The sequence below is a fragment of the Silurus aristotelis genome, assembly GCF_946808225.1.
Source record: "Silurus aristotelis genome assembly, chromosome: 3".
Classification (NCBI taxonomy): domain Eukaryota; kingdom Metazoa; phylum Chordata; class Actinopteri; order Siluriformes; family Siluridae; genus Silurus; species Silurus aristotelis.
In genome coordinates this window covers 17776041-17800526 of record NC_139576.1, presented here as the reverse complement: position 1 = coordinate 17800526, position 24486 = coordinate 17776041, and the positions used below count along the sequence as shown (strand labels likewise).

At 37.3% G+C, this 24486-nt stretch overlaps 2 protein-coding genes across 3 annotated transcripts; both read left to right on the top strand.

The window, feature by feature from the left end:
• Window positions 1-418: 418 nt before the first annotated feature.
• efhc2 (EF-hand domain (C-terminal) containing 2) lies at window positions 419-9688 on the top strand. Of its 2 annotated transcripts, none has more exons than XM_083536440.1 (15): window positions 419-552; window positions 1895-2074; window positions 2154-2304; window positions 2385-2608; window positions 2688-2939; window positions 4430-4537; window positions 4730-4868; window positions 5268-5433; window positions 5834-5976; window positions 6366-6562; window positions 6700-6833; window positions 7126-7320; window positions 7884-7976; window positions 8077-8179; window positions 9469-9688. In XM_083536440.1, the coding sequence occupies exons 1-15, from the start codon at window positions 520-522 to the stop codon at window positions 9577-9579; spliced, it is 2229 nt and encodes a 742-aa protein (XP_083392566.1). In that variant the 5' UTR covers window positions 419-519; the 3' UTR covers window positions 9580-9688. The 2 variants fall into 2 exon arrangements, with proteins under 2 accessions (XP_083392566.1, XP_083392567.1); XM_083536441.1 differs by having other exon boundaries at window positions 421-552; window positions 9106-9688.
• Window positions 9689-14021: 4333 nt separating this feature from the next.
• On the top strand, window positions 14022-23551 carry ndp (norrin cystine knot growth factor NDP). Its single transcript, XM_083536469.1, has 3 exons — window positions 14022-14171; window positions 18091-18481; window positions 22555-23551. The coding sequence occupies exons 2-3, from the start codon at window positions 18290-18292 to the stop codon at window positions 22777-22779; spliced, it is 417 nt and encodes a 138-aa protein (XP_083392595.1). The 5' UTR covers window positions 14022-14171; window positions 18091-18289; the 3' UTR covers window positions 22780-23551.
• The last annotated feature ends 935 nt before the right edge of the window (window positions 23552-24486 follow it).

The following is a 24486-nucleotide window of genomic DNA, read 5'->3' as shown; positions in this document are numbered from 1 at the left end:
GCGATGCTTCACCATGGTTGTGTGGGGGTTTTTATTAGCTGATACACTGTTTTGCTTGTCAAGTGTCTCTTATAGCCAAAAACGTCTATATGGTCTCTGCAGACCATTAAACATTATGATTCCATATAAACTAATCCATAATCCGGAGTTTCAACAATATGAGATCAGAAACTGCTAAATATCCCTGCACCTCTTTTAATAGGGATCAAAGTACATAGCTGCATCATAAGATTAATTTTTGTCCTGTCATTTCTTTCCAGTTCTTAGTAATTCCTTGTTTTTTTCTCTACTTGTTGATAATTCATTTGACTGTATAAAAGCGTCCACTGAACGCCATGTTTGTTTGTCGTCGGCAACATCACACGGAGCTCAACGAAGGGCCGTAAGCACGTGACCTGTGCTGCGTATCATAGCAACTGAGTTTGCAAACGTAACGTCACTATAGCAACGTGAACTGCAGTCCGGCTAGTTCCCCACGAACAGTTTCCGTGAAAAGTATTTATCATTATCACATTAAAAATGGCTTTACCTGGATATTCACGCTACAAAACTGTAAGTTTATACATTATATCGGTTTACTGTTGAAAATGAAAACTAATTACAATGAGCGGGATAGGGCTCTTATCTTCTGTAATGTTAGGATGCTAATGTGTGCGGCTTGGAATAACTAGTTTTGGTTGACTGTCACTAGTTAAAAGTTTGTTGCTTTTAAAAAGGTTTTACATATGAATATTCATTTCTACAATAAGTATTAAACTGCACTAAGTTAAGTATGACAGCTCTTAAAATAAATGGTAAATTTTATACAGTTATAGTGACCTATTATTATACACAGTATATATGACAATATAATAACAATATAATATATTTTATTAGTATATTTTACACAGCATGATTCTTCTTTCATTGACATACAAAATATTTTTCTTACATTTAAAACGAAAATGGAAAGATGATATTTGGAAATCAGTTTTCTTTAAAGTCGCAATAATGCAAGAAAAAAAACAAGAAGGAATGTCAGGTGTCTACTAGGATTATTTGCAGTTTTTTGTATACTGTAATGACACACATTAAATTATATCATAACAGCCCACTATTGTTGTTTGCGGTCATCAGCGTCCTCTCCCTGGAATTAAGGGGCCCTGTGGCTACTCGATCCATATCAGAAACATGACTGGTACTGCGCATGTGCACAAATGCATCTACTTCTTGTCCTGAGTTTCTAGTTTTTGTAATATTGTTGACACTACCCGATTTAGACCGAAAATAGTTCTTTACCAGTGATTCTTTTTAAAACATTTTGAATATTCTTTTTAATAAATTGGCACAAATTAAATTGCTTAGATACAATTAAATAAAGAAAGAAATGTAATAAAATAGTTTACATTTGTCAGACCCCATTTAGGTATATAAGTGTGTGTAAAAAAAAAGTGTTTTAATTACATTCTCTGTAGATATATTCTACTTAACTGTTCTACTTATTTCAGCATACTTTAACAAATATCTGCATTTAAGAAACACACAAGATAGTTATTTATATATTCATAAATGAATTAATTCCTTCCATCCTTCATTAATTCATTCACTCATTCACACATGATAATTTATTAAACGCAAAGAATCCATATCACTAGACTGATGTAAAAACATTGGCAATGACAGGAAGTGGTAGACATTTCACACATGCACAGAAAAAGAGTTTTCACCCATATGCAGTACAAATTGTGTTTCCCGTATGGTTCAAGTAGCCACAGACCCAAATATGTTTGAACCTGATGATGCCTCTGTACACAAAACTGCTCTTATTGTGGATTGCGGTTTTTTTTTTTTATCACTCAAATCTATTTTTAATAGTATTGTTTTTAAATAATGTGTAAAAAACTTTTTTCTATAGGTGGGAAAAGAAAGGTTTCACAAGTCTCAGCATTTTGATTACTTCAAAGCTGAGCCAATGATGGTGGGTGCAAAGAAACCTGGCATTGGAGGAGAATTGCTATTCGGCCAAAAACCACGACTGAAATACGCCAAAGGAGAAAGCAGTGACGTCCCCTCCTGGATAGCGTTTGACAAACAGGTTTGTAGATAAAAAATAACCAGCTAACCAGAGCAGCAAAGTGTGCAGATAGCAAAAAGAAATGTTTCTGTTGCCTTAGGTTCTTTGCTTCAATGCATATTTCCAAGAATCTGTTACTTCGAGCAGAGAGGAAACTTACAGAATTCGACAATGTAAGATTTATTTCTATTTGGAAGACAACACCATACAGATTGTGGAACCAGAGTTCAGAAATAGTGGCATTACACAAGGTATGTCCTTCAAATGACAAATTGAAGATTGACAATTCTAAGCAATCAACTTGTTGCTAAGCCATTCCCTCTCCATGCAGGAACTTTTATTCACCGCCAACGCATTCCTCTCCCTGCTCCTGCTGATGACCAGTTTTACAATTTGTACCACTTTAATATAAATCAGAAAATGGTTTTCTTCTCCAGGACCTTTACAATAACAGACTGTGACTCTTTCACATATAACTTTTTGAGGAAAATGGGTGTGCGTCTCAATGCCCCTGTTATAACACCAACAGACCAATATACAACAATGCGTAAGGGGGTAAGTATGTGTCTGCGTCTCCAAACTGGAAACAGAATAGCAACAGTGTGTTCTTAGACTGTGTCCTTTACTTTCACAGGTGGAGGACAGCATGAAGCCACTGCGCCCATTTGAGAGGCAGGATACCTTAAAACAGTTCCTTCAGCATGACCGCAATGTTCTGCGCTTTTATTGCAACTGGGATGATACCCAGAGCATGTTTGGAGACCAAAGACAGTTGATTCTACACTACTTCTTGGCAGATGACACCATAGAAATAGTAGAAGTCGTAAATGCAAACTCTGGCCGAGATACTGCTCCTAAATTTTTACACAGAAGCAAGCTTCCAAAGGTGTGTGGCGAAACCTTATATGTTATGATTTACAACCCTAATTCCAAAAAACATTTAAGTGGCAAATTGTAAAATGTAAATAAAACAGAAGTCAGTGATTTGAAAATCTCATAAACCCATATCTAATTTGACCAACGAACTGATTTTTGTGACAGGGCCACTGTGTAGTTTCCTTTCCTCTTTTAAAAACCTTCTGTATACATCTGAAAACTAAGGAGACCAATTGCTGTAGTTTTTAGAGGAAAATGTTTTCCCATTTGTGTTTGATATAGGATTCTAGTTTCTCAACACTCCTGGATCTTCCTTGTCGTATTTTTCGTTTCATGATGTGCCAAATGTTTTCAAATGGTGAATGGTTTGAACTGCAGGCAGACCAGTTTAGCACCCAGATTCTTCTACTACAAAGCCATGTTGCTGTAACAGATGCAGTATGCAGTTTATGATTGTCTTGCTGAAAAATACATCCTCTGGATGGAAGCATTTATTTTTCCAAAACTTATACCTTTCAGCATTAATGGTGCCTTTCCAGATGTGAAAGCTGCCCATTCCATAGGCACTAATGGGCCTCCATTTTATTAGAAATGCAGGCTTTTGAACGGAGCACTGATGATAAATAAGCTGGATGGTCCCTCTTATCTTTAGTTCAAAAGAATTTTACATTTCGATTTGTCTGATCACAGATAAGTTTTCTCCCAGAGAAGACATCAGCGTTTCTGGATCATGTTCACATACTGTATGGCTTCTTCTTTGCAACTTATAGCTTTAACCTGCACTTATGTACAACATGGCAAACTGTGTTCACACACAATGATTTTTGGAGGTGTTTCTGAGCCCATGCAGTAATTTTCATAACAAAATCAGACCTTTTTTTTAATGCAGTGCTACCTCATTTAAACATTTACTATGTTTTCTGTGTTCTATTATAAACAAAATGTGGTTTTATGAGATTGCAAATGATTGTATTCTGTTTTTGTTTTTTTTACATTAACATTTTTTTGTTTCAATTTTTAACTGGGATTGTAAAAACTCAAAATCCTGCACAGACACACAGCTAGTAGTCTACTGTTCTAGTCCAGTACTAATGGAACCGTTGGAGCACAGTGACTTATGTGTTGACTTACTCATCTAAATTTCATCATTACTGGAACAGTAATAAACAATGACATATTAACATACAATCCACTGTTCTTTAAATTCCATCATAACTGGTACAAAATTGACAACAAAGCACTAAAACCACTTCTCTTCTCTTTGTCTCATCTTCTGTTTGGATGAGCTTCCCCATCACCCATGCATTAATTTATCTTGTCATGCTGTCAGCAAGTACTCAATACTTTTCTAGTGCTTTAAAAATCCACTGAAAAAGTTTTTGCAAATCTCCTAGTGAGAAAATAATTGCCTTTAAAATAGATTTCTAATTATCCAACCTCTTCAGCCAATTATTTTTCGAGACAGATTGCAGTTATTTTCTCTTTGCCTTTCCTTAACAGCATGCTCCTTCTCCCAAACGTCTGCCCGGTGAAATAACAGACCGCACTGTCCTGAATGTATTTGGGCCAATGGGACATGGGGGTCGCTACATACTTGACAGCCTTAAAGTGAGTTACAAAGGAGCAATTAAAAAAATTGTCTCTGATACACTTAGAATACATCTATTATTAAATGAAATTTCTTAATGGTTTTATTTCTCAAGTATAATCATAGCTTGTTTATTTATTATCTGAGTAAGTTATAAATTTGGAAAAGCTAAAACTCCTTTATATGTTCCTGTATATGTGTATGATCTCAAGACTGGTGCTGTAAATGAGGAGTTCTACAAAGATTGTGACCTGAATGTAGGAGGGGTCATTAACGTCTGGGGCCGTAGAGTGGTGATTTGTGACTGTGACAACTTCACCAAAGAGTACTATCGTTCCAAATATGGCGTCGGTAAGTTCTAGCGTTAGCATCCGTAGGTTCTATGTCTAAAACTTAATCAGTTCCAGTTTCAGTGAAAATGAAAAGTATGAGTGTTCCAGACTCTGCCTGTATTTGGAAAGAAGATTCCATCGGGTCAAGTGTGTTTTATGAGAATGTGACCACATGATGTCACTATTGAGTTCAAATGTCAGAGTTGCAAAATTATGAAGAAAAAAATCTTGTTTTCTGTTTTAAATTTCACTGATAGTTATGTTACTTGTACTTTTCATTTAACCTAGTGATGTACTAGTATAAATGAAAACAGGTTTTTAACCTGCTCATGTCAAGACTGCAAATGAAAACTGTTGAGAAGCAACCATGAGAGAAAGTGCAAACGCGTGTGTGTGTGTTTGTGTGGGTGGGTTGTAGTGGACTTTACTCCTGTGAAGTACAAGGCTCCACCACCAGCAAAAGTTAATGTCCAGGTCCCTCCTTACAATGGCTTTGGATCAGAGGAGGACTCTCTTAGCTCCTGCCGTGGGCTGATACTCAAACGCCCTAAGAAAGACTTCAGGAAGCTAATGGAAAAAGACAGGTAACCACATGCTTTCTGGAATACATTTCCGCAGGACATGCTGGACATTTCATTCCACCGTTAAACAAAACGAATATTTAAACTAACCAACGCACCAGCATCTCCTGAGCATTTGGTTGATCTGACTTGGGGTTAAGTTCCTTGTCGGTTCTACTTGTGCTTTTCCAATCTGAATGTGTGCAGTAATGGATGGCAGACAAGGCTCGCCTCTTGTCTGTACTGCCTTTAGACAATCATTCTGGATTCAATTAAACAAGTTTCTTTATTTCTATTATTGAATCCCAAACTATAATCCCAAAAGCAAGATTAGTTTTTCATAAAATTTCAGCTTTATTATACATTGTGGTTGTTGATAGTAATATAAGTCAAAATGTTCTAATCTATTATTTGTATATGTCAGGCAAGGTCTGGTAAGCCACGAACTGAGATTTGTGGGCAAGATGATTATAGACAACCGTATCAACAAGGACCGCACATTCATCATCTCCTTCTTCCTCAGTGATGACACTATAGCAGTGTTTGAACCCATCCAGAAGAACTCAGGTAGGTCCCCTTTGTTCCCTATTCTATTGGCACTAATTGTTTACATTTTTCTTTTTTGTCTCACAAGTTGTAGATACTAGAGAAAAAAATCACTTCATCACTATCACTTGATCTTTAATAATTTGTGATAGATGTGGGAATATTTGAAACCTGATCAAAACAGTTACAGAATTTTAGACCACCTTTTAAAAATTGTCATTGGTATTTTAACAGTACTGATTTTTTGTACTGTACATACTTTCTTTTCTATAATGAATTTCTTTTTCACTTACCACAATTGTAATAATTTTTATATTTAATGAAAAATATTGCAATTTGGAATTAAGTTTTCGAATTCCTAATGGAGTTACAGAATAAGCTGATACAAATGTACACATATTATACTGCAGGGGTTATTGGAGGTAAATACCTGGAGAGATGTCGCGTGAAGAAATCAGGACAGGAGCTCCTTAAGAGTGAGATGTCTGAGTACTACAAAGCTCAAGACTTGTATGTGGGAGCCAAACTCATTATAAACAGTCAGCCTTTTCAATTAGTGGATGCTGATGAGTATGTTTTCAACTATATGGAACAGCATGCAGAAGAGGTAATGCACATGTATTATTCTCTCATTCTTGTGATTGGTTTTACTTTAGTCTTGTCCCTTATAGTACTTTGCAATTGGAAATTCTATTTGAATAGCCATCAATTCACAGATTTGCTTTGATTACTATTCTTGCATAGTTTCCCAAGGCCAACATTGGCACCATTTTAAGCAAGTTAAAATCAATTCCCGAGGAGAAGAAAAAGGAAATCAAACAGTTCCTGAGTTTAACTGATTCAGGCAACACTGGATTCATTCCTTATGAGTCTTTCAGGTAAGGAGCCAAACTCAGAATATGTATTTAATAAGCACATAAACATTAACATTTTCCCATTTAACCGACATGATCACATGAAGCACCTGGGGAAGTATGCAGGGAATACACATTACCCTAACAGTAGAAAAAACCTGCACACACTCTTGTCCAATCCTACTTGCTTCACAGACAGCATGCGTCCATGTCTTCGCTAATCCACACAAGTGAAAACACAACATATTCTTCATGGATTTCTCGTCAGACACTGCTCCATGTGATTGAGCAGCTGAGTGCCTTTGTGTCCTTACAGGTCTCTGTTGGCAGATATGGATGGTCAGCTGTCGGAGCATGAGATCATAGTGTTAGGCCGTATCTACTCGGTGAAAGAGCAGCCTGAGCTGGACATGGGCCTCATGCTGGCCGTCACTCATGATCACCTGAAGAAGAAACAGTTTGAAAGTTTCTTAGACATGCTGCGAGTTTTCACACATGAGGACCGAGACAGGTATAACAGGAGCTATGTTACACTTGTCTGCTTTTTACATCAACAGCCAGGAGATGGAGCATGGCCCTTGGTCAAGTCTTAATTTGTTATGCACTTAACTCAGTTCTAATGCGTGCCTCACTCTAACGTGACCACAAACTATTATCTTTCACCCCACATATAAACGTTGCAGGGTGTCACATGAATGATAGTTTCATACAGAAATAAGCATGCCTGTGCATTTTTAGAAAGACATGGTGCACACAAACACTAAGCCTGAGGTAGAGCAGCGTCAGTCTGCAGACCCTGCGGCTCCACATTCAGGAGCTGTGATTAGTTCCAGTGGTACAAGTGAAGCATTGGAACCAGATGATCTCTCCAGACTTGTGGCATGTAGCATATATGACTGGGAACACCAGTGGATTAATGTGCATGTGTTTTGGACGGGCCAGTTATTTTAAATTTTAAGTCTAATAAGGAAAAGAAATTGTTATTTTATGAAATTATGTCTATCTAATTATGTGAATTATTTTGCCCAATTTTTTGTTTTATTTTTTGTTTTTTGTTTTTTTGCCATGATAAAGAAGTGGGCATCTTTCCACCAAAGAAGCCAGGATCATCTGCAAATCCTTCCGCTTGCCACTGGACGATGAACTTTTGAGAGCCCTTCTGCAAAAGTAAATAGTTCTATTTGACTTTTTATTTCAATGTTTAACTAAAATTGTATTTTACACATCTTTATTTCAAATGTCTTTTTGGCTTCTTGTTGCCATTCAGATTTGAGAATGAGTCTGGGAAGATAGACTATCACGCTTTCCTGTCAGCAATCAATTGGAAAGAGAATGCCTCCATACCACTTCCACCAGACGCTGCTATGAAAGTGAGTTAACACCAGTTAAATACAGCTGAAGGCACCGGAGAAGGTGATGTTTTAATGATTTGTTAGACATGGAAAAAGTTTCATCAATGAACTGTGCTGAAGCTTTTCTCTTGAAGCTTTGTCTGACATCATTAGCAGATACAGCCACACATACTCAGAGCTGAAAAAGTGAAAAGTGTGTTTGGAAATGAGGGCCAGGTGGCAAAGTTCCCATCTATGGCTCTCAACCTACCACAGAGGCACCTCTAAGCCTCACCTCATTCAAATCAGCCTTGAGAAAAACCCAGTCAAGTATTTTTTTATTGCAGCCCTTTAATTTAGCGTGCTATGCCGCATAACATTCTAAGCAAAACCATCTGGCCCAAAGTTCACAAAATAAGTGGTGAAAAGGGGAGTTTAGGTGTTTTGACCAGTAGATGGGGCTTTTGATTATTTTGTGATTTTTATCTTTAATCAGAATGAAGACAGTCCATGGTGGTTCTCAAAGTTGGTATCTGTAAAATATGATACACATACACATACTATTTATTTATTATTATTATGGTCAGAAAAATTAGACCAAAAAAAGAAAAAGGTCAGATTAGACCAGAACCTGGTGTACTGTCATTAGAAAGATTAGGAATAAAAGATCTCTAGATCAACAAATAGCCAGAATATTTGAGTACTAATTTAAATAATGAGTAAGCAATTTCTATACCTGGTAATAAAATGAATATCTAATGAAATGTGTCTATGGATTGATTTACTCTTTAAGGCCTCTATCTAAAAAAAAAAAAAAAATAACTGTTGAGAACCCCTGCTTTAGAACTCTGACTCTAGTAGTGTGTTATAGTTCACACAGGCAGGTTCGAGTATTTGCTTTTCTTTGCTTTGCATGTTGTTGCTTTGCATTACTTGCTAACAGCCTTCTGACGGTCACTTTCCAGCCATTTTCTCTTATGCTGCCAAAGCCTACTTTAGATGACCACACCTTAGTGGGATACTCTGCCATTATCAAGGAGCTTTTGAGACATTAAGAAGAGGAGTAGCGTCATCTTCAGTTTCTTCATGCCATTACTGCAGTGCCTTAATAAATGGAAACTTTGTGTATTCCATTAATGTGTATTCGCAATCTGCATTTTTTTCTTAGTGTTAGTGAAGTTTACTCCTGATACTTTGACTGTTATCTTTATCTACTACCAGGAAGATCATTGTGACCAATAATGACCAATTCAAAAGTGTATTAATGTAAAACAATACTGAGATAAATGCTAGCTTTTACACTGTTTATATTTTCCCACTATTTGCAGTTTGATCTCGACCCGAAGGGAGAGGCAGTCGTTCCTGCAGTAAAAACCATCAACTACAATCTGTTACTGGATGAAGCCTTTAGCAATGTTCAAACTAACAATATCAGCTGAGAGGCATGAAGTTGTCCTCTCTCCGAAAGGCACCAACATAAACAATTAGAATATGGTGGTATGCGTATGAATGAGAGAATGGTTCAAATAAAGCTATAACTTTACCACACCACCTTTGTGCAGTATGTTTGTGTGTTTGTTATGTATATCTATTTCAGACAGATGGACAAATTAAAGATAAAAGCTAGTTCATAAGCTGTTTGCCCAAATGAGCTTTATATTGAGAAAGGTTTCAATGAAGATTCCTTCCAGAAATAATAAATAAATATTCTCCTTAAAGAAAGCTTTACCACATTAGCAATAAACCCCAGCTCCACTCTCTCTAGTTCACAAGAGTTCTTGAGAAACAGGACATCTCAGATCTGTTATTATGAATATGAATAAAAATGAGGTCAAACATATACAAGCTGTTAAATCAAAGCATATTTTGTGGATTTGCAGACCCTGTTAATGATGTACATTACTTTCTCAGGCCAAATCGGTCTCTAATCAGACACGTCATTAAACTCTCAGTGGCTGATGTAGAGCATAAAAATACTCCTAAAGTCATAGCCCTAGTAATCAAGGCACGATCCTCGGATGAATCAAGATGAGTAAATTATCTCACACCAGCATGATCGAATTTTTGTCACGAGCCCACAGACTTACTAAGATGCTGGACTCTGAAGTCATCGGCTTTGTGGTCTACAATACAAAGGACTATTAGTGCCCACTGCATATTTAACCCATTATGCTTTCTAAAATGGGAGTTTGAGGACACTGTGTGACATTGTGCCTCATCTGAACAATTCATTGGCATCAGATAAACATAATAATGAACATAATAATAGCTTTTATTCACTTAAAGATGTCATTATCTTCTGTAAATACACACGACTCACTCGTTGATTAGCATATGTTTACTCTATAAAATGTTAGCCTTAAATTTATTAATTTCTTATTATTTGATCCTAGGAAACATCTATTTAGTGCTTATAAGTATCAGCTGATTTAACTGGATGTAATATAAATTTTGTGTGTGATAGATATTTCATTTTGGATGTGATAGTTACTGGGCTCTGTAAGGACTGTAATGTTGCCTGGTTCTGGTTTAATGGTTGCTTAGTTCAATCTCTGGAGGCAATTTAAATTGTCCAAACAGGTAAACATTAGAAATGTGTATAGACTTCAATAAAAATTGACAGTGTTTCTGTACTGTGCTGTTGGATACACATGTTTAATATACTTATAAAATATGTATGACCAACCAATATAAAGTTGGAATAATAATTAAAAACCAAAATACATTTTAAATAAGGAACAGATAAGCCCTTAAAAGGTTCACATTTAATTATAAAAAGATTTAAACATTGCTTCAAGATGTGCTTCATCTTGTATATTGTATATAGTATTGTTGCCTCTTTGATTTCTCTATCTGTTTTTATCAGTTTAAGCGGTAATATGTGCCCATGGTCACAAACATTTATCATAACATTTCTGCTTTTTTACGTTTTCTGACCTAAGAGTTTCGCAGTCAGTACAAATCCAAAATAGTCTTTTATCCTCAGTAATGTAAGAAACAATGAGTTTATTATAAACACAGTCTAGTGACCAGCTCGCGTCAGATAAATAGGTCTGAATGGCATTAGTTGTTTATCCCTCCATCAATTAAGTGTACAAAAGAACATTTCATTTTTTCTTTTGATTATAAAGATCTGTAATGAATCGCTTATTAGTGCTGACCACAGAACAATGCAGTACTAGGAAAGTTAATGTTCTTTTTGTTGTGTTTTTTATAAGATGATACTGAAGATGTGGAGAACAAGTGGTTTTTACCCCCGGCAAAAAAATTTAATTTCCAGCACAAGTTTTCTCTTGTACTTGCATAATTGAGTTAATTCTACTCAGACTGATTCAAAGCAAGGATTAATATATTTGACCTATACCACTGCCTATTCTCCCTGTCTCTCTTTTTTCATACCTGTTACAGTAATCAGCAAGTTGTCTTTGGCTAAGTGCAGTCTGAACAATTTTTTAGATGGTAAAATGAAAAATGTTATTCTATACAGGCTGTAAATTAGAGCAGTGAGACTATTTTCATGCAGGTCAGTGTTCCCGGTGGAGGTCATTTTTGGAAAGCAAGTAAGACTGTTTTGCTGCATTCACCTTGTGGTTATAAATCACCCAGAAGTATGAGACCTCTTTTATTTTTTTACATGTAGTTTGAAACAAGAGTTGAAATCGACCTCTTGAAAATAAGACTAAAATGTGTCCAAATCTGTCAGTGTTATTTTCCACCCATCATTTTTCACTTGGGGAAGAGGCTATGCAACACCTCAAAGGTAGTCTTCTGTTGTGGCTTTAGGGGAACATGAAAGCCATCTTCAGCTGACTGAAGGAAAGGTGCACACAGGCCCTCTTTCATCCAAGGGGAAAGTGATGGGTACGAGAAAGATATATGGCTAAACACTCTTAGAACTTGACATCATCACCCACCTGAGCGACCTTTTATTCTCTCTTTTTGTTTTTTTCTATTCCCAGATTGCTGACAGTATGTTAGGGTCATGGGAAAAAATTATTTGATGTTTGGGGCAGTACATTGCGCAATACAGTGAAATAGTTTTTAAATACATGGAGGAGGCAAAAACATAAGAGCGATTCCTTGTTAGAAAATCTCTGCCAAGGCCATTTTACAGTTATGACTAAGTGAGTGAGCTGCTGAAATTATATGTCAACTCCAAAATTAAACTCCTATTCATAAAAGCAGAGAGTGTCTTAACAAATCCAGAGCATCAGTTAATATAAATCCCAATAACAGTTAGTTTAACAGTTAGTACTACACATTTAATCACATTAAATCAAACAAAGTACTGAGTCAAGGTACCCTAAATATACAATGTTTTAAGAAATATGAGCAGTTCTGTAATTGTATGGTCTAAATGGAGAGTGTTGGTGGTGTCTTTGTGCTGTTGGATTGTAAATAGTCCTGTCAGAGGGGTGAGGAGATGGAAGGTGGGAGATAAATTTGACTTTCAAAGAAGCTTTGCAAGTTTCATAAACTTTTGACCCCTAAAGCCTTACCTAGTTATGCCAGCTTTCCTTTAATTTCCCCTGAGGGTTTAGGTTTTGAAACTAATTTATGACCATATGTTTTTTTTTCTTGTAACATATTGCAGTTTTCCACTTTTGCATAGCTGAATGAAAACTGCTAAAACAATGCCTGAAATGAGAAGAATTTGATTATCAGATATTGTTTGCTGTGCAGGGTCTTAGCTCTGTCTTGGATTGAGTCCACACTTCAATTTGAAGATTACTAACTCCCCTCTGGTGCCAATATTTGCAGTAATTTAATACGTCTCATTCTTCCCTCAACTTCTGCCATTTTAAATTGCTAAAATTATTCGCATTTTAAACAATTGAAAACATGTTTGGAAAAAAAAAACTCTGTCGAATGCTTTCTATGTCTGAAAGGTAAAATGGCAATTATTCCTTCTTTGTAAGTTAAATTTATGTATAGCTTGTCTTTATCCTTTATGTGATTCAGAGACTTTTAAAGACTATGATTGGGTTGAGTGTCTTTTTTCATTTAAACCAATCTGCTATTCATTGCAATTCATTAATTTACAATTACAGTAGAAAATGTGTGTGTGTGTATATATATATATATATATATATATATATATATATATATATATATATATATATATATATATATATATATATATACACACACGTTGAGACAACACTTTTTTAGTTATGTGATTGAAGGTTCCCAACTAAGTATTACATATATCTGTTCAGAATTTTCTTGATTATTGATAATACACAAATATGTGGACAAATATCTTCCTACACTGTCCAATTATTTGTCACACATTGTTTTATTTTTAATCCATTTGGTGCCATGGCCTTTGCGTGTGCTTTAAACCATATTACACTTTAAATCATCTGATTAAACCCTTGTTTCTTGTTTAAAAGAAAGGCTAAAGTATCATCCAGGATTGGACATAGTAGAACCTGTGTGAATTTCTGAAGCACCTCCCAAAGCCCATTGGTGACCCTACTGCTTACGGGAGACTACAGATACTGTGATTTTTATGCATTTGCACCAGTTGTTTTTAAATAAACTAATTCTGCTAACAGTTTTATAACCCCAAGCATCGTAAAACAGGGCCAGGGTGTTGCTCACCTTTGATTCTGCAACCTTTCCATGGCTGGAATCCCCATTTGTTTTGCGAGAGCTTTTTGGTGTGTCAGCTGTGTAGATGTGTCACCAAAGTGATATATTACTGCTGTGTCACGTTCCACAACTAAGATGTGCATCATCTGTCCTTTCCCTTTCCCTCCTGATTCCTTTATAAAAATGTGGGGTGTTAATGTCAGAGGAGGAGGTTTAGGGGAGGGGGAGCAGCAAGAGGAGTGGAGGGAGGGAAAGAGGGAGTCAAGAGCTCACACACGATCGGTGTGCGTGAGAGGGAGAGAGTGAGTGAGTGAGTGAGTGGGGAGAGAGAAGAAGGAGGTTTAAAAGCAATTGTTATTGAAGCATTTCCACATCAGTCCAAGAAGGTGCAGATGGGGTTGGATATCAACAGCTGAGAGAAACTGGAATGAAGGTAAGCTCACCCTGAATCTTTAGGTGACCCAGGGCTCAGAGCCACAGAGCCACTCAGCCTTTAGTCTTTAGTCGTTATGTTGGCATCTAGTCGATCAACTGATTGGGATAAATGTTCACAGTGGTCCTGAGCTTGTTTTGCGTAACATGTTTTTTTAATTACCTGAGGAAAGTCTTGTTGCCGCAGTATCACCTCCAAAGCTCTGTTTTTCTTTGTGGGTTTCCTCAAGTCACAGACACCTTTATTAGCCCTTCATGGGAGCAGTAGAAACAAGGTAATTATGCAGTGTGTGAGTCATGAGTGAAATGAGTTGGTAAGGCATTGATCCTGGGGCAGATCCTTGGTATGTGCATCTGATGAGAGACACAATGTGTTCTGTGGTAGGTTGACTGCTACACTGAGCTAATACCTCTGCACAGACAGATACTGAGAATTCATAGCTGAGAATTTCAGCGAAAATATGCATATCGTCTTCATTTTTATGAAGATGGATGAGAGGCATCACATGATTCTCTTGCACAATTTGAGACAATTCCCACCAACCCACCATCACTATGTGTGTGTGTGTGTGTGCGTGTGTGGTGTCAGGTTGCTCATTATCATTTTTACTGTGTTTTCTGGTGTTCCAGTCGCCCCTGTGTGACGTTTTAATATGAATGCCAAATTGAAGACGGATGCTCAACAGGATGTAGTAATACAAACTGATGATAGTGTCCTTATTAGACACCTAGGACCAGGACCTTTTATATTTCATTACCTCAATCTGACATGCTCTATTCTAAGAAGCCTAAATTGTAACACTAACGTCAGCTTTGTGTTGGCTTACGAGATCTACTGTCATTGGACAAAGGCTGTGCTCAAATCTACACTGTTTGTCTTATCTTCATCATGCAGGATATATTTAGCGCAAGGCTTAGCTGTAGCATAGAGGAGGCATGGGTTGGTGGTATTAGAGTGTAGTGCCCCTGCTAGGGCCTGGCATGCTGTGTGGGTGCAGATGGGTGCAGGGAGGAGGAGGGGTGCTGAGGTTATGCGGTCTTGTAGGAATCTGCCCTTTGGTTTATTAAAAGCGGGCCAGACAATAGGGCTACCAAAGCACCAAACAATGACGTAAGCCATGATTGAAAGAGGAGGCGAGTATGTCAGTATGTAGGAGATTTTACGGCACTTTAGTAGCAACTCTGTAACAGATAGCTTGTCTAAATGTAATTTTGATAGCATGGAAAGCATGAACATCGTTCCAGTTTTGAGCTCTATTGCATGCATAGCTACTCTAGTCAGATCAACAAAGCAATTGCAAACAGTTATGATCCGGAATTAAATGACTTTTCCCAGGATCAGGGGATTCACTTCGAGGCTGGAGGCAACTAAAGGAGTTACCTGCTAAATCTGTTTCAGACTAAATAAATTGCTTCTCTAAGGCAATCCTGTGCCAACCATAGCAAATAACGTGAATTCTGCCTTATCCATCCTTTCTCATACCCAAAGGAACGTTTTAGTCTGAAAATCCTCTTGAAAATGACAGTCTGTGCTTTAGCTTATGCAAGGCAGGGAGCAGCGATGAGAGCCAGAGACAGGACAACTTACACCAATATCAAAAGACTACCTGAAATCCCTGAAGTTTCTTCAGAGCTTGTGTGTGTTTGTGTGTGTGCAAATGTGTGAGTGGGTGGGTGAGTCAGTTAAAAACCAGGGTATTACATGTTTTGTACCCAAACTTAGAAAGCATTTCTTTTATTCCCCTAAAAGAAACTAATTGTGGTTTTGACTGGTGAGATGGAGTCCGAGGGCATGGCCTGTGGCTGCTTTTGAATGTCAGGAATTTCACAGTTCTAATGGTGTAGACGCTGAGGCCCCTCACTAAGCCTGTGATACCTTGATCAAAAAGCACCATATCCCGTTGTCAGGGGACAACACACTGGGGACAGTTCAGATCAGAGGCCTGCTGCGTGTCATCAGCCCTGGACAGGGCTCCTGGAGAAGTAGAGGAAATTCTCTGACTCATTTTAGCCTGAAAGCACTACACAACATGTCTGTATGTCTTGCTCACTTTGGGCCTTTGTTCTGAATGTTTATTGCTTCTCTTTTTACAGAATAAAAGTACGTTGATTTGGCTCAAACAATAATTAGCAGATGTTTTGCAGTAAAAGAAACACAGCACATGGATATAAAACATTGATAGTAAAGAATTCTTCTGGGTTTTCTTTCAGTTGAAGTATAACTTGTAAATGTAAAATTATTGTTGTTACAGTGAAACATAATGTCAACAAGGCTATTAGCCTGATCAATTGGGGAAATAATATTTGGGTTGTGATTTTTCATTGGTTCCAACCGGACCTCTTTCTCCTCCAGAAATCTCCACGATCAAATGAGTTTATTTATTCGCAGAGTTCTTGGCTTCGGCCACATTTATAATGTGAATTCTAATTACGGGAAACATTTCAGTGCAGTATGAGTAAAACTGCAATGTTGCCAAACCGAAATCAAACTACACATGTCTAATAAATAAAACCCCATCTCTGGTATCTATAATAAGGCTCCCACAAAAAAATTAAAATTAACAAACACCAGACTGGGAAATAGTTGAGATTGGAGAGACAAGAGCGACATTGGGCTTGAGGCAATGTATACTGCCGTCTCTGATGCAGGATTTCAGAAGATTGTGCTGCTGATTGTAAACACACTGGGTTCTGGTGTTTGGTTGATGTGAACAGATGATCTATACTAAGTAAGGTTTTATGCATGGATAGCTGGATGAGGAAATGTGTTCCCGCATCTTTCTTACTCATACCATTCTAGAGATTTACCTTAACCGCTGCTGTACATGACAATAGGCTGCAGTTTATGATTAATGACCATAAGATTCCTTTTTTTGCCCTATAGCTTATAAATATTGCTATATACCTTCTGTTTTCACTATATTACTAAAATTGATTATTACAGGTGCACAACAAGGTGTACCACTGGCAGTAGTATGGCTAAAGCAATTTTATATCTGATTATATCCAAACTGTATCTGTACCTGCCTCTCAGTTAAGAACAGACTTATGATGTCTGCTTATATAAACCCTGCAAGCTCTCTGGTGCAGTTAAACATTTCAGAGAGTATTTATTTTAACAGGCAAATTGATTCTAAAATTTCTCACACATGGAATGTAAAAGTCAAATGATTCTGTGCAGAAAGAAAAACACAAGGGGACATTTTTTTAAATTAACTTGAAGTGTTTGCGATTTCAGAACAAATGATGGTCTCGACAAAATATTCAGATTTAAATGAAGTAAAATTGGACAGAACAAGTTTGGACACAATGCAGTGCATTATGTTTTATGAACGATAATTTACTTTCCTCACAGGTTTGCCCAACTTTAAGGTTTTTGGGACTTCAGGCAGTAAAGAAAGAACCAACAAGCGTTTCTACCAAGCACAGCAATAAGCTTGCAGTTCTGACTAGATGAATTTAATCAACACACAAGACATTTTCTTTACAGGAATACCACTGTTAAGAGGTTAATAAAGTGCATAGACCACAAATGAAAGCAAAGGATATATATACAATTATATAGTTAACTTGTCCTGAGAGAACATCAAATTTTTCCAATGAAAAATGCATTCTCAGGGAAATTATTCACCACCGTCTATTTATTAATGGATTAAGTTTCTCCTTGTTGCAATAAAATCAGATTTCTTTTGTCTGTTGGGACTGTAGGAATAACAGCGGGGTGGGCTGCCAGCATATCTCGTACAGCAGTTCACTCATTCCTGGCTGCATAGCAGCCACCTTGATCAAAATGAAGTAGTACATATTTTTTCCCATGGTTTTAGTAATTGACAAGCTTTCAAATAAAAAAATATTATTACCTTAGATTATAGTCTCTAGCTTTCACACTGTCCTAAAAATATTTATTTTTGTCATTACAGAAAGAAACACGCAGACAGAGCTAAAGGAGATGGCAGTGCATAAAGAACAAATCCACCACACAGTCCAGGTTACCAACTTGCCAAAAGAGCCTGGGCAGCGAGCTGAAAATTTTTCCCTGTAAGTGAAGAAGTTCTATCTCTGTCCATTTTGTTGCTGGGAAATTTTAACTCACCACTGCATCAGTGCCAAGGTGCCATAATGAAGAACACAAGTGCATTTAGCCAGCCAGGGATTGTTCTCCTGCTGGTCACATGTCCCCTGCTAAGCATTCTGCGTGGAGTTACCTGTAAGGCTGAGAGTGGACACCTTGGGGACTCTGATCCTGACAGGTGTATGAGACACCATTTTGTGGAGACCATCACACATCCCATCTACAAATGCAACTCCAAGGTCTGTTTACCAGCAGCATATCAATCTATCAATCTATCAATCTATCAATCTATCTATCTATCTATCTATCTATCTATCTATCTATCTATCTATCTATCTATCTATCTATCTATCTATCTATCACACACACACACACACACACACACACACACACACACACACACACACACATACTGTATATATATATATATATATATATATATATATATATATATATATATATATATATATATATATATATATATATTTTGTGTGTGTGTGAGGCTGTGTGTGACTGTGTTTATAAATCCCTGTAGACATGTTTGTAATCATTACTTAGGGTAAGGGTAATTAAGAAGGCTATTCCAGTATTTTGTTCAGGCCTGTGCTTCTTCATGTCGATGTTTTTTTGGCGATTAGCATCCAAACGAGATCAACAGCAGGTTAGTATACAGTCCCATGTTGTTCACTGAGTCCCAGTAATGGCCTGGGTCAGACCCTGCTGTAAGCTAATACACTCCACATCCATATGTTCCTGCTAACGAGAGGTTAAAAGAAATACATTAAGGAAAAGGGCTTTCTTTCTAACTATTAGGATCTCAACCTAAATTTTTTTTAATCTTTGCTCTTTTCTCGTGATCTCTACCATGGTTACATTGACACTTTGGCAGAAAACAGTGAACATATGCAGCCTGTGGGTCTCATGGTCTGGCCAGGAATAAGTCCACTGGGTACATAAAATGTCTGTGCAGTGGCCCAGTTCCAGAGCTCCTCATAGACCTGTGGCTGAATAACAGTGTTTGCCCTCTAACCTATTGCATGCTGCAGCCTTACACCCTTGGTGTGAGCCAAATGAAGAGTCTATGATTTACCTGATTCAGCCGTTGAAAGGACAGATTTCAGCTTTGTGCACTCCACTAGCATGTCCCCAGCTGGGACATTTCAGCAAAGGGAGGAGATAAGTGAAGGCAGAATCTTTTCTCCGTCCTATAAACAGATGATATGATGTTAGAAACCTATATCACTAACAAAATTTCATTCTTTTCCTTCGATGTCATTCAGAATTAAATGTAATATTAGTGCCTGTTACAAGAAAAACCACAATGACCAAAATTGACATGAAGTGCATTGAGTATGGACAGCCGTGTTAGATTAGGAATGACTTACTCATGTATCCAGCCAGGGCATCAAGTCCTGAGGGACCATTTGGAATCAGTGCTGTAACTAATCATGACAGATTCTGCTGTAACAGCTTTTACTAATATGACTGGTTATTGGTCTTAGAGGAATTACTGTCAAACGATGGTGAAGGTCGGGTTTACGGGCAGAATTGTTCAGATCAACTACCAGACATTTACAATCCTACAAAAGGTTTATGATTTGACATTCAGGGTCACAGGCACATTGTTTTACTGCACTGCAAATTTACAAGTCAAGCATGTCTTAGTAACAGTCATTAAGAAGCCAATTCCATACTTCAAGAGCTATGAAGATGGTTGTGGCTTCATGCAAATTTAAGCAGCACCGCATAGCACATTGCATCTACCTGTGCAATCATTCATGCTATAAACATAAAAGGAAGAAATATGCCTGAAAGATCTACATCTGCTGCCCAGCTGTTGTCACCTAGACCTATTCACTCCAAACGGCATTTTCCAGACTCCCACCTTTTCAAATCTATCAACTCCATCCACTGGCATTGTTACAGGATATGTCTAATTCATCTAATTTTTCAAGCACAAGCACTTATGTATTGACTTTCTCACTATACTTTGAGAGAGAACTATCACTTTTTTGCTCCATATTTTTGTAATGGATGACACAGGGAAAAACTAAATAGCCATAAAATTAGGGCCAGATTTTATTTCAAAGCTAACTGTGATTAATTTCAGCCAACATCCCATTTAAACTGCCTAGCTGGTATTCTAACTTTCGCTCAACTACCAAATATTTAGCAGATAAGGAAACCTTTGCCACAGAATAGAAAAAAAAAAAGGTGTGTGATCGATGAAAAAAGGGTATAAGCATTTAAATGATTTACCCTTTAAAATTTAAATAGTGAATATTTTTCCAAATACAATGAAAGAATCAGACAGAAATACTCCATGCAGTCATACACTCCCTGAAAAAGTTTGCACCTCCAAGGGAACCCCTCAGTAATCCTACAATAAAATGATTCTACTCACAGCCAAAGCAGTAACTGCCCAAACAACCTCTGAGGGAGCCCATGTTTCCAAGAGCTAATTTCTAAAATGTCCAATTCATTTTTAGTCATGAAACTGAAAAGAAGTGTACATATGGGAATTTTTGCACAAAGTGCAGCCCAAGGGGCTTAAGTACTTTCCATCATTACATGTAGCTGTTAACAGTTGAAGAGTGACATATAATAACATCACCATAGTTTTCATACTCATAATAACTGTTCTCTGCAGGAGGCTCAAATTATCAAAGCTCCAGAGTGCTGATTACAGACCCATTTTTGTCTTTTGCATCATAATAAATATAGTTAGATGGACAGATGATCCCAGATCTTATATCAGCACTCTTACCCTGAGACACTTAAACAATGTGGACTCAGGTCTGACTTCCCACAGCCCTCTGCAGTAAGCTTTTGGCTCCCAACAGACTATTGTCCCGGACAGTATGGGTGACACTTGGCTGACACTAGACAGCTGATAGGCACCATGATACAGAAGTCTGTTTACTGAATGCAGCTGGAATGTGTGACTCGTGGTCTGGTGCTAGTCACCTTTTATTCAAATTTAGAAGGCTGATCAATTAAGTCATGTTTGTCCAGCTAGCTGTGTGTGTCATCCACTGGAGCTGACTAGCCAGATCTAATGCACCATCACATCACTCATTAAACTTTAATTATGAGAGGATTCTTATGAAGGATAGCTTCTTTCATAGGCTGCTGTGGGTGGTTTGATTGCTATCAGCCATAGCTCAAGGCCTAATAACCTTGCCCAGGTGCATTGCCTGACCCTCATAAAATGAGCTGTGATGTGTATAAAACTATTTTTACATTACATAATACAAATTAATGTCACAAAACAATGCTGTTAAAATGGCACCTGAGGTGAATCCTTGTCTGTGAGAGAATGAGTGGGTGAGGGAGTGATTGAGTAGCTGAATAAGTGAGTGAGTGGCTGAGTGAGTGTGTTTGTGTGTGAGAGCCAGAGGCTGGTATAGCTTCTGCACCCAGGTCTGGGAGAGATCAGCCACACTCCCATCTCAGCACAGGTGCAAGGTCACACGGGGAATACAGAACCATTCTTTGTTCACAGCAATGTACTCTGAAGTAGCTTATCTCAGCCCTGTCCTGAGGAAAGGTTCACACAAACGATAGCGGTTCACACAGTCCCATTCCAGACTGCTATACGGACTTCAAGTAGACTCAATATGCTGTTGTTTGAATAATCTGAACATGGGCTACACAGTATCTATGGAGATTTCATAGCATTCACGTATATTTTTTTGAGAAATTTCATTCATTAATATTTTGTGTCTTTATAGAGTTTCTGTAATTCAGGCCATGACATCTTAATTAGCAATAAAAAAAATACACTCAGTGAAATTATTAAATGAATTCTTTAATTAATTAATTAATTAATTAAATTCTCTAAAGGAATATTTGATATTTCTTTCCACTGCCTAAATGTTTACAACTGCACAATCACAAGGTGGTTAACTTTCCTAAATAGGAATTTTCAGCCACATGAAATAACTAAATTTAAATTTACTATAATGAAAATGATAATTTATTCATCTTCTTGAACTATTTACTCCTGGTCAGGGTCATGGTAGATCCAGAAACTACAATATACTTTGTACATTGGGTGGGAACCCTGGGATTGGGTCTTAGAGGTGTGAGACGGAAATGCTACCCACCGCACCTCTGCTTTCGGTGCTGCATATAATACTTTTAATATGAACATTTTAGTTAATAGAAATTTCAAACATATCAGATTACATTTGTGTTTTCCTTTAACCATCATGAACTGAGATTCTGGTTTTAGTACATCTGATTTCACTTAATGTAATCACTTTAATGAAATAATCCCTTTAATTTTGTGCTCTCTTTTATTCCACAGATGGTACTCCTGGCTCGCTGTGAAGGTCACTGCAGCCATACATCTCGTTCAGACCCTCTCATCTCCTTCAGCTCTGTTCTTAAGCAACCCTTTAAAAGTACATGCTTCTGTTGCCGCCCGCACACCTCCAAACTGAAAGCAGTGCGTCTGCGGTGCTCTGGTGGGACTCGAATAACTGCCACCTACCGGTACATCCTTGCATGCAGCTGCGAGGAATGCAGCTGAATGGGCTTGCCAAGAACAAGGAAATGGCTAAGCCCCATTTTATGTGTTTTATTGCTGTCCATATTAAACAAACTATTACACGATTCATTAACAGTGCTGGTATGAATGGAGATTAAGCCAGCAAATCAAAGAAAAGAAACATTGACGAGTCGGTTGCACCTGGGCCTGATCTCTGCCAGTTGATTAATTTCTAATGCATTCCACTGCTTTGATCACAGCATGTGCAAAATTATGGATGCTGGCAACAACTTTGCAGTTTAGGGGCGTTATGAGAGAACTTAGAAGGTATCGTATCCGTTCCGGGCTGGATACATTCCAACAAAAGCGAGAGAACTCGTGGGAATTGTTCACAGGTTGCAGAGATGCCAGGGTAATGTCTGTTTCAGCTGTCAGACGTTGTAATGTCAGTGCTGGGACTATAAATGGAAAATGGTCATTTAATATAAGACTGGTCAAATATAGCATGCACGGTTAAGATCATTACGTTGAACAGGACTGATTTGTCAAAGGAATATTCCAAGTCCATAATGACAAAAATAGCTATGGGGCTACTATGTTCAAATCACAAAAGAATGCTGCATTTCTTTAAGTTAGCATCAGAATTTAATTAGTTTACAATAAGACAGAGCAGCTTTCTATTTGTCATGCTTTGCTGTAATTGTACCCTTTGTGAAGTTGCACAGAGTTTGTAATTATGAAAAGAAAAAAAAAAAACCTGACAGCTCTGTTGGCACCATATGTGAATCTAATAAATGACTTTCTTTTGTTTGTACACACTGCCTGTATGCTTTTAGCTGACATTTTGTGACTTCATATTATTATTTAGGTGAAGGTGAATAGTAGAGGGAACCTTGCACTTATATTCAGTCAGGCCACCAACTTTCAAACTTATCTGGCAGCATGACACAGTGTGTAGGTGACAGTGTAAGTTCTAATAATGACATGGTTACTCTGAAAGGCTTTTCCTGTTAATATATAATGAGTAAAGCATTAGCTTTATTAATTATCATAGTCTAATAGAATATAATGTACAGAATTTTATTCATTCTCCTATATGTTTTTATCTTTTGTCAAACATAAATTATTAATGTGATAAATAGAATCTGGTCTCAACAAGGCATGTTTTGAACTAACCAGTATAACCAATATACATATCCTTCACAGCTGGTTCTCATTCTGTTTTCCCAAAACTGTCACTGCCAACATTTGCTGAATCTGAAATATATTATGTAAATTACAAAGATAGTTCACACACACACACACACACACACACACACACACACACACACACACACACACACACACACACACACACGCACACACACACACAACTTAGTGTTTATACTCTGTGTAACAAAGCAAGCCTGAATAAAGCGGCTAGAACCATTCAATCTACCAAATACTGCATTTTAATTAAATTTTATTTTATTTGTATAGAACTTTTAACAATGAACATTGTCTCAAAGCAGCTTTACACAGATAATGTGGTTCTTTATAAGTGTGAGTTTGTCCCTGATGAGCCTTGACTGTGGCAAGGAAAAACTCCTTATAAAAATTATTTATAAAAATTATAATTATAAAAACATCCTTTAGATTCTCATTATTAGGCTAAGCTCTGTATGTATAATAACTTATTAAGCTCAAGCTAATGAGTTATAATTTTAATAACCAAGACAAAGAAATGATCTGTCTTTAAAAAAGAATTAG

Excerpts from the sequence above, each read along its gene's own strand:
- efhc2 (XM_083536440.1), top strand. The coding sequence starts at position 520 with ATGGCTTTACCTGGATATTCACGCTACAAAACT. Across the intron at positions 2,075-2,153 it reads GGATAGCGTTTGACAAACAG|GTTCTTTGCTTCAATGCATA; the intron begins GTTTGTAGATAA and ends CTGTTGCCTTAG. Across the intron at positions 5,434-5,833 it reads AAGCTAATGGAAAAAGACAG|GCAAGGTCTGGTAAGCCACG; the intron begins GTAACCACATGC and ends TGTATATGTCAG.
- ndp (XM_083536469.1), top strand. The coding sequence starts at position 18,290 with ATGAAGAACACAAGTGCATTTAGCCAGCCAGGGATTGTTCTCCTGCTG. Across the intron at positions 18,482-22,554 it reads TCTACAAATGCAACTCCAAG|ATGGTACTCCTGGCTCGCTG; the intron begins GTCTGTTTACCA and ends TTTATTCCACAG.